Source organism: Poromitra crassiceps (assembly GCF_964638095.1).
Source record: "Poromitra crassiceps genome assembly, chromosome: 15".
Taxonomy (NCBI): Eukaryota; Metazoa; Chordata; class Actinopteri; order Beryciformes; family Melamphaidae; genus Poromitra; species Poromitra crassiceps.
Window position 1 is genome coordinate 20456237 of NC_139634.1, and position 13766 is coordinate 20470002.

Sequence of the window (13766 nt, forward strand, 5' to 3'; positions counted from 1 at the left end):
AACCTAAATTACATCAGTGTTCTCCTTTAATGACGTCATCAAGCAGGTCCACAGTAGGACCTGCTCACACAGGATTAGATGTGCTTACCTATCCAGGTGCAAAAAGCATGTGCCTGCATGATGAAGTGGCTGAAAAGTATGCAGCCACTATAGGTTAAGCACGTTTCCAAAAGCCTATTTTCCATTACTCTGGAAGAATATTTTCTATCTATTCTATCAATAATTTATATGCTCAAAAAGTCCCAAATTGAATCTTTAAAGGAAAAGTGCTTTTCAATTGCAAAGGGAATTACATTTAGCCTATAATTTTCCATTTTAGACATTTAGCGTAACTTACAGTACAGTAAAAGAACATTATCAACTTTTGGGCAAATATGCTCTTTGATTAACTTGCGCTGAGTGATTAGTGTTAGCGGTAAGAAGCAGAATAAGTCCAGTGCGGTGGCAAGGGGGTGCTTGATCTACCCATGGAATGAGCCACGCTCCCGCTAAAGACCTGCTGCAATTTTCTTTGGAGAAAAAAATAACAATAAAACTTACTGAAGGATACAGAATGACTATAACAAGGCTAATTTCTATATGAAAATATAATAAGTTTATTATTTGCAAAAAAGAAAACAGAGATCCCACTGACCTCTGCTAAAGTGTGGTGTGATTGGTTGCTCTGTTGATTACGTATCGGGAGATAATTTTGTTGTGAGAGTCAAAGATATTAGGATAATTTAGCTATAGGTGCTCAATTAAGTTGCTTAGCTGTGGACTGTGGTGTGTCAAGAGACCGTTTTGTCATCTATCTATCTATCTATCTATCTATCTATCTATCTATCGGGAGCTAGGGCTCTGTCTGTTTGACTTGTTTGTCTGTCTGTCCCACTGATGATATCATCAGTGATGTCATAAATTCACTCTCTCACACACACACACACACACACACGAGACAGACACACACACACACACACACGCGCAGAGACATACAAAGTCCCAGTGATGATGTCTTCAGTGATGTCATAAATTGTGACATCAGTGATATCATAAAAACAGTTGTGACATCATCAGCGATGTCATAAGAGTCCCACTGATGATGTCATCAGTGATGTCATAAGAGCAAAATCAAGTCCCAGAGGCAGAGACTGAAAGAAGTGGGAGTCTGGCTTGAGACCCCCGTCTTCAGCCATGGACAGCTGTATGTTGCCAGCTCCAGGACAGGTGATCCAGCATCCCTGAAGTATGCCATCAAGGAGCAGCCAGGGCGAGGCTGCGTAGCGGGCGAGCTGCGTATGTGAGCTGCAGGGCCAGCTCAGCGAGGTCCAGGGCGGCCAAGCCCGTGCAGTGGGATGATGGTTGAAGAGGGACCCAAAACTGAAAGTGTGGGGGAAACCTGTACGCTAGCCCTGCAAACAATCCCACCACTGACCCCGTGGATTTAAGTCAAGGTGAAGGATACATACTATAGTATAGGCTTTGGTTGACTTATTTCTGATAGCCGGACTTCAATCTCAGAGCTGGTAGACTTCTTAGTCCTCTTGTCATTTTTACGAATGAAAGCTTCCCGACACACACCTGTCCCATCTTGCTGGGTTCATTCACCCTTTTACAGAGATGTAGGTCCCGACGCGGTTACTACCAGAACGAAAGGCGGAATAAACTGACCCCTATTCCATATTCGTACCTTTTACACAGGATGTGAGGCGGAATAACGCTGCAACATTCCAGCCTTCAATAGGGTACTGTAGGGGCTACTGTATGTTTACATGACTAACACAGTAATTCATCTGTTTTAATAGTACATTTTTAAATCTTTTGTGTAAGTTCTGACTATATAAACACTTGATTTGCCGTTTTAAAATTGTGCACATAGCTGCATAGCCTTGTGTCTAACTCGGTGTTATATCATACAGCAATATACAGTCTAGATAGGCGTAAATACCGGTACACACTACACAGTCAGTCTTGAGCTCATTGAAGCATTATGCATATAGATATAATGTTGGGGATTTGGCTCCCAATGGAAAAACAGTGGCCCTCCTTGTGTTGCAGTATAGCCTAATTCACACCCTCGTTTATTGATGTTGTTAATATGATTTTCTATATTATTTAGAAGAAAGTTAGCACCTGCTGTACATAAATAATTAAGCTCCGCCAGGCAGCCGCTGATACTGATTATCCTTCATAAAAAGATAAACAAGGACGAGAAAATCTTTGTAAGGACTAGGAGGAAGAGAAGGGCTTGTTTCAGAATGGGAGGATCAATGAGGAGCACAATGAAGTCATGAAGTTTAGGGAGGCAGGAGGAGAAGGCCTTGTAAATGATCTTCTCTGCAGTCATGTGAAGACTACTAGCCCAGTAATGACCATTATAGTGCTTTTTCATATGCTCAACTATTCTGTGTTATATTAGAATATCTTCTGCTGACAAGCGTAGCAGTAAAAACTCACGAGTCGTCAGTTAAAGAAGGGTTATGACAGATAATAGCTGACCCTGAAGGAGTTGAGCAGGTAGGGAGCATGTATTATTAATCAGAGTGTTTTATGGGAACCTGTTCCAACAGAAGAGCAGAGCAGTAATATGCTCCATACAGCACTATTCTTTAATATTCACAACTCCCTTAACAATATGGCACGGATGACATTCATCATTGTTTTATGCGAAAGGAAGAGCTGAAAATCCCAGCCTGGATCTGATTTTATGCGAAGCACATTTGTGGCTTTGGGATGGCTTTCATGCTCGCTGGTGTGCGAGGTGGAAAAGCAGAGGGCATTACAAACTCATCTTTCTGTGCGATGTACGTGTTTATGTTTAACACAAGCGGCGTGGCATCTTGTAGATGATCTGACTCAAAAGCACAATCTTCTTACCAAGAGAGGAAGGAGCAAACCAAAGCAATGTGAGCTTTAGATAAGACACATTAAAAGAGGCCATTCCCACAGAACACCATATACCAGGGGTGTCAAACATACGGCCCGGGGGCCAGAACCAGCCTGCCAGAGAGTCCAATCCGGCCCACAAGGATGACTTTGCAAAGTGTGAAAATTGCACTGAGAAGTCCTTCAAACCACTTTGATGCACTTGTGAAGGCTAAGGCAGGTTTCAGGAGGAAGTTCAATAGCAAGTAGCCTATTCATATTTCTGTATTCGCCACTAAATGGTCAACTATTTTCAGTACCCTTGACTATAGAGAATTGCACAGTTGCCGTCAATTGGAATGCACAGTTACAGACAGCAGATTTGATATTTGTTTGATAGGCCTATGTGGAAATGTGTTCTTAAAATGTATCTGCAATTCTTTACACTATAATACACAGGAACATTTTGAGGTGTTATTAATTTATAGGTTATTATGCATTGATTTTCTTTGTCTGGCCCACTTGAGACCAAATTGGGTCGCATGTGGCCCGTGAACTAAAATGAGTTTGACATACTAAACGTTGTCAAATTGCAGCACGACTAATGGATATCATTGTGAAACAATAACAGTTTTCCCTCGGGCATGTAAACTCGTGACAGATCGGATGAAAAAGGGACTGAGACCACTTTGACATGTTCAATTTGGACTTTCATTCATACCCACAGTCAAAAACAGGATTTCCATCTACCTTACTGTCGAACATCCAAAAACCAATTCTGTATTAAATTTAAATGTCCCAAATTTTGGAATTCCCAGTCTCCGTCGTTGAAGTCTTCAACTTCTCTGACAGCTTTCAGGGTGCAGCTAAAGAAGGTGCTGATTGTGGCATGAGCCTTGGGCTGATATCGCTCTTATCCGTTGATGGACTTACTTTTAATTTTTTATTCTCTATTGGTTTGGGGCAATTTTGATCCTTTTCTCTTGTATGATCTGCTCATGATGGGAGAGGACTGTATAAGCCCTCTGGGTTTCCCTTCTCTCCCAGGCAGCACTAGCCACTGTTCTCTGGATTTGATTGTTTTCTTTTTTTATGTGCTAAATAAACTTAAAAAAAAAAAAGCACAAGATTTCCTCCATGTCAGAGCAGAAGAAGCTATTTGCAGTTTATGTCATTTTCCCCAATTGCTCTATATATTTGAAGGCTCCGAATAAGTGGCTGCAGTTGCTCAAGTGTCTCCTGCTTCAGACTAGTGGGTGACTGTTGTGGGTAAAAGACTAAAGCCTTTGGCATAGTCTTCGCGCCCAGCCAAGCGCATAGGGCGCGCGGCGATTTTGACGTCATCGCACGGGGCGTGTCGGGGGGCGAGGCCTGAGTGTGACGCGGCGCGTCCATGGAGATTTTTCTATCAGCGCGTCGGGCACCAGCACAGTCGGAGCTGAGGAAGCTGCCTGTGCCTGTGAGATCTCCGTGGTAGGCTATCAGCGGATATCTGCTGTGATTGAGTCCTCACCGTCCTCATCGTCGTAAAGTCGCCTTCGAAGCATGACGTTCGATTATAACAAACTAGTTGTGTGGCTTAGCCTTCCCAAATGTTGAGGGTCGTTTTTTAGAATTTAATACATAGAATTGGGAACGTTACATTCAATTTCATTCAGGCTGCCTGGCACTAATCGCCAACAACAACATATATATATTCTAAGATTATATATATATGTTCTCAGTGGCAGAATCTCATCAAGTGGGGGTCCTTGGCTATAATGTGCACTAAATTAGGGGTCCTTGATATGAAAAAGGGTTGAAAATCACTGGATTAGACTAGTCAGGACGTGGTCAGGACTTGTGGAAGGGGTATTACGTAACCTATGACTTATATCGCCCTCTAGAGGCAACCAGTAGGAATTGCAACAACATCACCCCTCATGTCCCCTAGAACTACGGTGGCCTGTAATGCACACAAAAAAATAAAGTCACATTTTCACAAAACAGAAGAGGACACTAACTAATTAGAGCACAGATGCAACAGTCATGTCAAGTGAAGAGGTAATATTTCACAATGCTAAATACTGGAATAATACCACTTCTTTGCCAGTTGCTTTTTTGGCTTGAGATCGAAGGCGCTTTACAGTCCAACATACTCCGCACATTCCACATTGCACAGCACATTAATCACAGATAACAGTGGAAAGCGTGCTTTTTGTGACGTTTTAGCATCACTTTTCCGATTGCTTGATTACTTTTGAACTCTGGCAGAGTGCCAAAACATGCCATCTCAAGGGGGGACTCCAGAACAAGAAGCGCAGCCCCGGAGTAGAACAGAAATTCTTTGTTTTCCCAGATACTGCGGTAATCACATTAATGAGACTGCATAATGACGAAGCAAAGCAGCTTATTAAATATTCATTATACTGTTGCCCCCCAAAAAGGATCAATCATCAAGTAATCAAATCACCATTTATTTATTCAAGTAAGTCTACAAACGGCTCTACTATGAAATCCGTCCAATGCAGATGAGATCAAAATATTATTCCTCTCCTTGATACCAATCACGTAATAATAAGTTCTTTGGGGAAGATAGTCAATACCTTCTGTCCAAGCCTTAGCCCCCCCCCCCCCCCCCCCCCCCGGCATGATGAAGCACGGCCGGCTGAATCCATCTCATCTTATTTGCTGGCTTTCGCTAATGTTAGCGGTAGCCGCCGTGGACAGAAAGTGGTAGCTTGTCAGACTGTAGTACAGTTACGCCGCCTGGATTTCACTAATGTTACCTTGGAAACAGGCGCTGAGAAAGAGTAAGGAAGAAAGGTAAGACTAAGACGTCCAATCCTCAGGAACATGTTGGCTATATCACCGCCATCAATCACCTGCTTCAGGCCCAGCCACTTACATCAGCCAAAACAACTATTCATTGCTGGGGAAAAGCTTGGAGGAGGAGGAGGAGGAGGAGGAAGGCCAGCCTACTCTATTTTAACTAACTGGGAGACAATGGATACAGACAAAGCATCCATCTAATGTAAGCCACTAGATCACTCTGCTGTGCTGGCAGCGTGTGTAAGCCACTAGATCACTCTGCTGTGCCGGCATCATGTGTAAGCCACTAGATCACTCTGCTGTGCCGGCATCATGTGTAAGCCACCAGATCACTCTGCTGTGCTGGCATCATGTGTAAGCCACCAGATCACTCTGCTGTGCTGGCATCATGTGTAAGCCACCAGATCACTCTGCTGTGCTGGCAACGTGTGTTGGAGGCCTGATTGAGTTAAAGCTCTCTTTCTCCGTGGCTTCACATCGGTTACAGTACAGATTGCCCATAATACTTCAAATGATTTGGGTGGAAAGATGAAATGGAGACAAGGCTTTTGTGCGTGTTTGTGAATAATGCTTATTAGAAGTCATTGGCGGATAATAAACTGTTGAATTTTACCACTGATCGATTGCAGCATCACAGGTTTGCCTTTGAAATAGGTTATAATGCTTTACCCCCTCCTGGGTAATAAACCTGAAAACTGAATTATCTGTGTGTGTGTGTGTGTGTGTGTGTGTGTGTGTGTGTGTGTGTGTGTGTGTGTGTGTGTGTGTGTGTGTGTGTGTGTGTGTGTGTGTGTGTGTGTGTGTGTGTGTGTGTGTGTGTGTGTGTGTGTGTAGTGGGGGTGGGGGTGGGGGTTCACAGGTGTTTTGAAAAGGAGTTTGAATACATTTCCATTTTTAAGAGGGATCGGTATGCATAAATATTTTGTCAATTGGGGACCTGTACAGGGAAGCTCTCTGGATGAAGCAGTAAATGAATAAACTGGTCATGTTTGTGCAGGTGTAAGTAAAGCACACACAGACCCAAATACAAATACAAACATAAACATTCTAAATGCCTTCCATGGTTGGCGAGTTGAGTAAAATGTGCCATAAATAGCATGAAGGAGAACACATACTAATGTTGTCTGTGATCCATACAGGCTTAGACAGGCTTGGCCATTGAGCCGGCTGTTTTGATGTTGCATTACTTCCTATTGGAACGCTTATACAGAAAATATGATTTGCTCTACATTTGACCTGACTTTGATTGTATCTTGCTGTGGTGCATATCTTATGTTGCTTGTCTGCATATTTGTCATGATGCTGCTTCTCTTGGCCAGGGAAAAACGTTGATTCTTAATCTCAGTGGGACTACAGCACCTGGTAAAAAAAAAAAAAAAAGTTTTTTGTTTTTTGCACGAGCTGACCCCGTCTGATATTGCTTCGCTATTTTTAGGCTCATTTGTGATGACTCCGTCTGGAAAGGTGTGTTTGTGTTTGTGTTTGTGTGTAGAGAGAGAGAGAAAGAGAGAGAGACACCCACAGGGTGACATCAATCTAAGTACCTCTTTGAACTGTTTAAAGGCAACAATGTTGGCTGTTCTCAGCCCTATTAACCATTTTGAAAGATGCAATGAAGCAATTAGGTGGCTGGCACAAAGGGAAGGCGAAGGAGGGAACCAGGGAGCTGTCAAGGGGCTCTGCAGACTGCAACACTAACCCAAGAGGGCCGGACTCTAGAAAGCTGTCAGGGGGCTCTGCAGACTGCAAGACTAACCCAAGAGGGCTGGACTATAGAAAGCTGTCAGGGGGCTCTGCAGACTGCAAGACTAACCCAAGAGGGCCGGACTATAGAAAGCTGTCAGGGGGCTCTGCAGACTGCAAGACTAACCCAAGAGGGCCGGACTATAGAAAGCTGTCAGTGGGCTCTGCAGACTGCAAGACTAACCCAAGAGGGCTGGACTATAGAAAGCTGTCAGTGGGCTCTGCAGACTGCAAGACTAACCCAAGAGGGCTGGACTATAGAAAGCTGTCAGTGGGCTCTGCAGACTGCAAGACTAACCCAAGAGGGCTGGACTATAGAAAGCTGTCAGGGGGCTCTGCAGACTGCAAGACTAACCCAAGAGGGCCGGACTATAGAAAGCTGTCAGGGGGCTCTGCAGACTGCAAGACTAACCCAAGAGGGCCGGACTATAGAAAGCTGTCAGTGGGCTCTGCAGACTGCAAGACTAACCCAAGAGGGCTGGACTATAGAAAGGGTCATTAGACAAAGTTATTCCTTCCTACATTCACAATATGAAACGTATTAAGAAGTGGAATGTTTGGCTTTCATTCAGAGAAGTGGAATCAAAAGCACTGATATTGTATCTAAATAAATAAACAAACAAATAAATAAATAAATAAAATCCCACATTATATGCAATCACTGTTTGACATCAATATGTATTCATCAACCAAGCTGCTTCCATTGCAGCATCTTTGAACAAACTCTCAACTCAATATTCAGATGTCTAGTAGCTGTAAGGCCCGAGACAAAAGTTTGGCTGGGCTAAAAGAGCGTGGTCAAAGAATCCACAGCGTGGACTCAATCCAAAATAAACGCTCGAGTCCGGGGACCGCGATGATCGACTTCGCCGGGTCTGAAGAAATCGGCGGGTCAACTGTCCACCTTGTCAATCATGGCATTCGTCAAAAGCAGCCGAGTCGCCGTGTGGCTTTGGTTAGGTGCCTGGTGCACTGTGAGGGTGAGAGGTTACGCTTTTAATTAGGTGAGCAAGGAGCAGAGACTGCCAGGGAGAACAGGCAGGGTTAGGGAAGGCCGGGTGCTGGTGGTAGATGAGGGGAGGTCAGGAACACTAGACAGGGGAACTGTGTGCAGCCCTGCACACTCATTATTTTCTGACGGGGGTGCCAAGCCAGGCTGCTGAATGAAGAATTACCACATTTACGAGTTGCAAGCCGGTTGATTTCCTCTCCTTTTAGACAAGGCTAACTACAGTTTATATACATAAATACACATTGTGTTAAAGGATTAAATATATACACCAGGAAGCGGCATCAATAGTCTTTGTCGCATAACAAATACATTTATCAAAGAGCTTACTGGCCGGCACGTTGATGTATCCTTTTACGCTATTCATTACACCTCTCTTTTCATCATTCGGCTTGACTTTGATGAATTACAGTATGTGGAAAATACACTGGCAGCTGCTTTTGAAAGCTTTGTCTCTTGACACTTCAAGTTTGTTGGTTTGCTGGTGTTGTTCCCATCATTTACCAACCTGATTAAGTGAATATTATTGGGTTTGTATGTCCTGAGTCAAGGGCTGTAGACAGTGTGCTGCTATCCCAAATGGAAAGATATTGAATGTCATTGGCAATTGAAATGGTACATTAATAATTTGATAGAAAGGATGTGATAGCAATAGCAAAGCAGGAAAAAGCATGGAAACGGTAATCCCCAGTTACAACGAAAAGGATTTAATGCATCCAAAACTATCTCTGCTACATCTTTGCTGTAATAAAATATATCTCAACTGAACATCAATATGAACCCAGTGTGATTCTTGATTTATCGAGATCTAGGAGAGGAGATTATGGGTTTCAGGTGTATCAGTGTCAGCAGTGTCTGTAGGTTTTAAAATGCCAAATTTAATTATTTTCCAGACCTTTTTTAACATGCTGTTTTGCATAATTTGCCATGTAACCATGTAAAAGCTGATAGTGATAACTGTATTTAAAGGTGTAGTATGTAAGATTTCTGCTCTTCCATAGCACTAAATACAGTACCCATAACATAACAGCAGGGTTTGATATTGAATATCGATGACTCGACCCAATGCGTTCTCATTCCCATCGCCTCCTATGTTGACGTTTTGTCAGGACACTATCCCAATGCGCCTGGTTATGTTCCGCCACCGTTAGGTTTAGAGAACTAGACGTTTATGTTTTCTTGTGATCAGACATAGGTTTATAGATGTTTTTTATTTACCTTGACAGTTTCGACGAGTCAACTCTCGTCTTCTTTAGAAGCAGTCGCACTGACAGCTGGGTTTAGGTTTAGATAACTACAGCAACTTGGTTAGGTTTAGGCGGCAACACAGCAACTTGGTTGGGTTTAGGCAACTAAAGCAACTTGGTTAAGGTTCGGGTTTGGGTTAAAACCGAAAGTAAAAACATAACGTGTCTCGCTCGGGAGTCAAACACACGCTCTCTCGCTGGCAAGACGGAAACGCCACATGTTCATCAATCCCACCCCATCACCGTCAGGCGCCAGCAACCTACTTCTTCAGCATGAGACTGCCGTTACGTTAAAGACCACAACGTAGGTTTAACACGCAACAGTGCACTGTTGTTATGTGCCGTCATGTGACTACATTCGCCCGCAACGTCGATTTCTGACGTGAAAGCGTCGCAAAGGTTCCTAACAAAATGTAGGACGCATTGGGAATGACCCCGGACCTCCACCATTACTTGGCCACATCCTGAGATTTCTGCATTTAAAAACTCACTTTCCATCCTGCACTCTGTTCTGGAACACAAACTCCCCACACACATTTCATCATCCTGATAATGAAATCCCCCCCAGTTACTCACATTTTCAACTGTCAGTGATGGAGGATCTTTTTTGCCTTGTTCTCAAGCAAAAAATAAAAAATAATCAAATGACAAAATAGTATCATTATCCCAGTATTTTGCATTGTGATGTATTTACCTCTTCACTTGAAATTTCTGTGGGATACCCGCTAGCTTAATCCTCTCTACTGTGGAAATCTGACTTTATTGTTTATCTCCATTACAGGCCACCACAGCCCATGGGGACAGGAGGGGTGAGGGGCACAGGACTTGTGTAGGAGGAGACAAGTTCTATCAAAGTTGGTTCAATTCTTACTGGTTGCCAATTTCTCAATCAATAAAGGTCACAGAAAGATGACTTGCTGTTAAATCATACTGTACTATAAAGGCAGGGATCTCTGTATGTCTGTCTGTGTTTCCTTCACATATCTCGAGAACCGTTCATCTGATCGACCTCGACTATGCACCGACCCGCTGCAATGGTGGATGTGTGCACTGGTGCATCGTTCAAAATGTACCACCCAGGAGTTGCGGCACACAAATAAGGAGGTCCATGGTTGGTCAATTCATATGCCTGTCACGCATTTTGTTTTGGTCTTAGGGAGTGGTCCTTAATCACTTTTCAAGAGTTGTGCACCAGAGTCGACCAGACGTGGATATCTATCTGCGGCTAGACTAAAACGGAGATAAGACTAGCAAAAAGTTTTTATTTTATTTTAAGAGTGAATTGCCCCAAAATATGAAATATGATCATATATTTTATTTTGTTGGTAACCCCCGACTAGGGGAAACACCACTGCACTAGTTGAATGTAATTTAAGACTTTGAGCAGTTAGGGAGGATTTAGGTGAATGCAGGCCAGGAGAAGCTGCGGAGTACAAGCAGTTCATCATGGCAGCTGAAGGGATGCGGGTCTGAATCTTTGTCCCCTACAGTACTGCAGACGGCAAGCTCAGCTGCATCGGAGCGCAACTCATCACCATCGTACAATAAATCACACCGCTAACAAAGAAGAGACATTTGCCACGTGATACAGTCAATGAAAGCGTGGTCCAGGGGAGGGGTGGGTGGTCCAGGGGAGGGGTGGGTGGTCCAGGGGAGGGGTGGGTCATGGAAAAACTTACTTGGACACATTTGTACCGGCGTGTTGCCAGGGAAACAGGACGTTGCCGACTGCCGCCCGGTAGCTGTAGACACCCAAAAGTCCGAGACCCAGGGCGATCTTGGACACCCATGAGCATCGTCTTTGAATCAGGCAGTAGATGAGGATCAGTGAGAAGGCAGCCAGCAGGGAGAGGACCGTCTTATGTTCAGAGCTGGCAAGAGACGACAGACAGAAAGGAGCTCCAGTAACTGCTGATACATGCTGTCCTATACTTTTCTGCCCAGAACTGAAAAATGAGAGCAAAAATCTATTAAGTTACTAAGTTGGAGTTTCAATTTCTACTGAAGTCAGGTTGATGTGTGAACTTTATGTACCGGAGCCAAAGAGGAGATTTCAATTTTTGGATGAAACAATGTCAACAATCTCATATCTCCAGCACCAGTTTAAGCTTTATCAAGCAAAAAATTGGAGGCGGCATGGTTTGAAATTACACAACATCAAGCGCAGACAGGAAATAAGACCTCAAAGGACATATCAAAGAGGACCAGTACCACTTGCATTTAGCAGTTAGCTGGGTCAGAGGAGGTAGGTACTGTACTTTGAGACAAGATGAGGAACAACGATACCTACATCTCATTATCCAAGCAACAGGCGGCGAAGGTGGGGAGAGAGGGGCAGCACTGGACAGGGAAAAGGTCAGTTATCCACGTCTCTATTGCATAATGCATTGCATGTTAAAGAACAAAATATAATCTCCTGACCTGTGCTGCCCACAGAATATTAATGACCTTGAAACGGCCACAGCTTCACCAATAAATGTGAGACTGTTTTCTACAGTCTCACATCTTTCTTTTAACAAATCTTAACTAGAAGGTGTTCAGGAAGTAACTCCTGTGTTCCACTAGCGCTAACAACAATAGGACTTCTGGTCAGATATCTTCAAAATAAAACTATTCTGCACAAGTCTAAGCACACAGAAGCCATTGAAAAGGTTTTATTTTTGTATTTCCCTGTCTTTCTGTGTGTATGATGGGATTGACACACAGCGCGCTGTGGAGAGAGCACACACACAGACACAGAGACAGACTTGCTAAATGTCAGGTGCGACCAATGAAAATGTTTATTCGTACTGGAAAGATTTTTGAGCGCATACTGTAGTGCGAATAAAATGGTCGCACTCTGAAGCCCTGTGTTGCCAGATTCTCAGAAAGAAAAACACTAGCATTCAAATGCTTTGGAACTTGTTTAGTGTTCAACTGGTCTGGCTTCTAAAAATCCTAAACCTTCCCTTTAAGGAGAAGTCAGTGAGGAGCCCTCTGCTTCCCTTTAAAGGACGGCTTTCCCGTGGGGAATATGAATATATATTAAATCTCACGCCCCTAAGGTTTTCGAATCCGTTGAAATTTTTGAAATTGGTTGTTCACAGCCTGAGCAATCAACCATCTCTCACATATTTTTTGGCCTCGCCGACGCGTTTTTACGTCAGAGAGGCCAAGTCCGCCTTGCGGAAGTCGAGCACCTATGAACTACAAGTGTTGTGGGGGTGTGCCACCATGGTTCCGCCTCTAGAGGTCCTCCACGCCCCTTCAGAGGTCCTGAAGAAAAACAAAAGGCAGCCATATTTTTTCACCGCCTAGCCTAGGCTAGCTAATGTTAGCTTCCCATAGCTCCTTGCAAAGAACCATATCTCGGGAACGGAAGCACCTACAGACACGGGACTGGCGGCATTGGAAAGCTCGTCAAATTTTACATCTAGTAGAAGGTGCGTTGAAGTTACGAAATCAATGCTGAGCAATGTACCCTTTTTTACACATTTTTACATGAAATAGTTACAACATCAGATGCTCCTAACTCCTAGGAAAATGCCTTAAAATGCATGAAAACTTTTTTATGAAGACATCTCCCGACATTTGGTGCAATTTGGAGGCAATTTTTTTTTTTTATTATTATTCTTCTCCTAATGTTTTTATGTCGAAGCCTTCTTCTTCTTCTTCTTTGAGTTTTATGGCGGTTGGCAAACATATATGTGCATTACCGCCACCTACTGGAGTTTGATATCAGCCAAATGCCTGAGGGGTGGGCGTGGAATCGAAGGCCACGCGAGCCCAGTGCATTGTGGGAACTGTAGGATTTCGGCTCCCCGCACCCCTCCCACACAGAGTGGATTTTGGTTGATTGCTCAGGCTGTGAACAACCAATTTCAAAGATTTCAACGGATTCAAACTCCTTAGGGGCGTGAGATTTAATATATCTTCATATTCCCCACGGGAAAGCCTTCCTTTAAGGATGAGGGGCAACAGAGAGTCAGTGAGGAGCCCTCTGCTATTGAGCTGCACTGAGCTGTAGAAACAATACACTGCACTGCAATCTGCGTGTTCTTTGGAGAGAACAGTGTGTGTTTTCATGTCACTTTATTTAGCTCAATAAAAGATAGCTCTTGCCTTAAAGCAGC

General features: G+C 43.6%; 1 protein-coding gene across 1 annotated transcript in view; it reads right to left on the bottom strand.

Moving 5' to 3' along the window:
- pigg (phosphatidylinositol glycan anchor biosynthesis class G (EMM blood group)) overlaps window positions 1–13766 on the bottom strand; it is a 97291-nt gene that overhangs the window by 20045 nt on the left and 63480 nt on the right. Inside the window, exon 10 of the mRNA XM_083652451.1 lies at window positions 11334–11525. Within this exon, the coding sequence (XP_083508577.1) occupies window positions 11334–11525 (192 nt within the window). The remainder of the gene's footprint in view (window positions 1–11333; window positions 11526–13766) is intronic.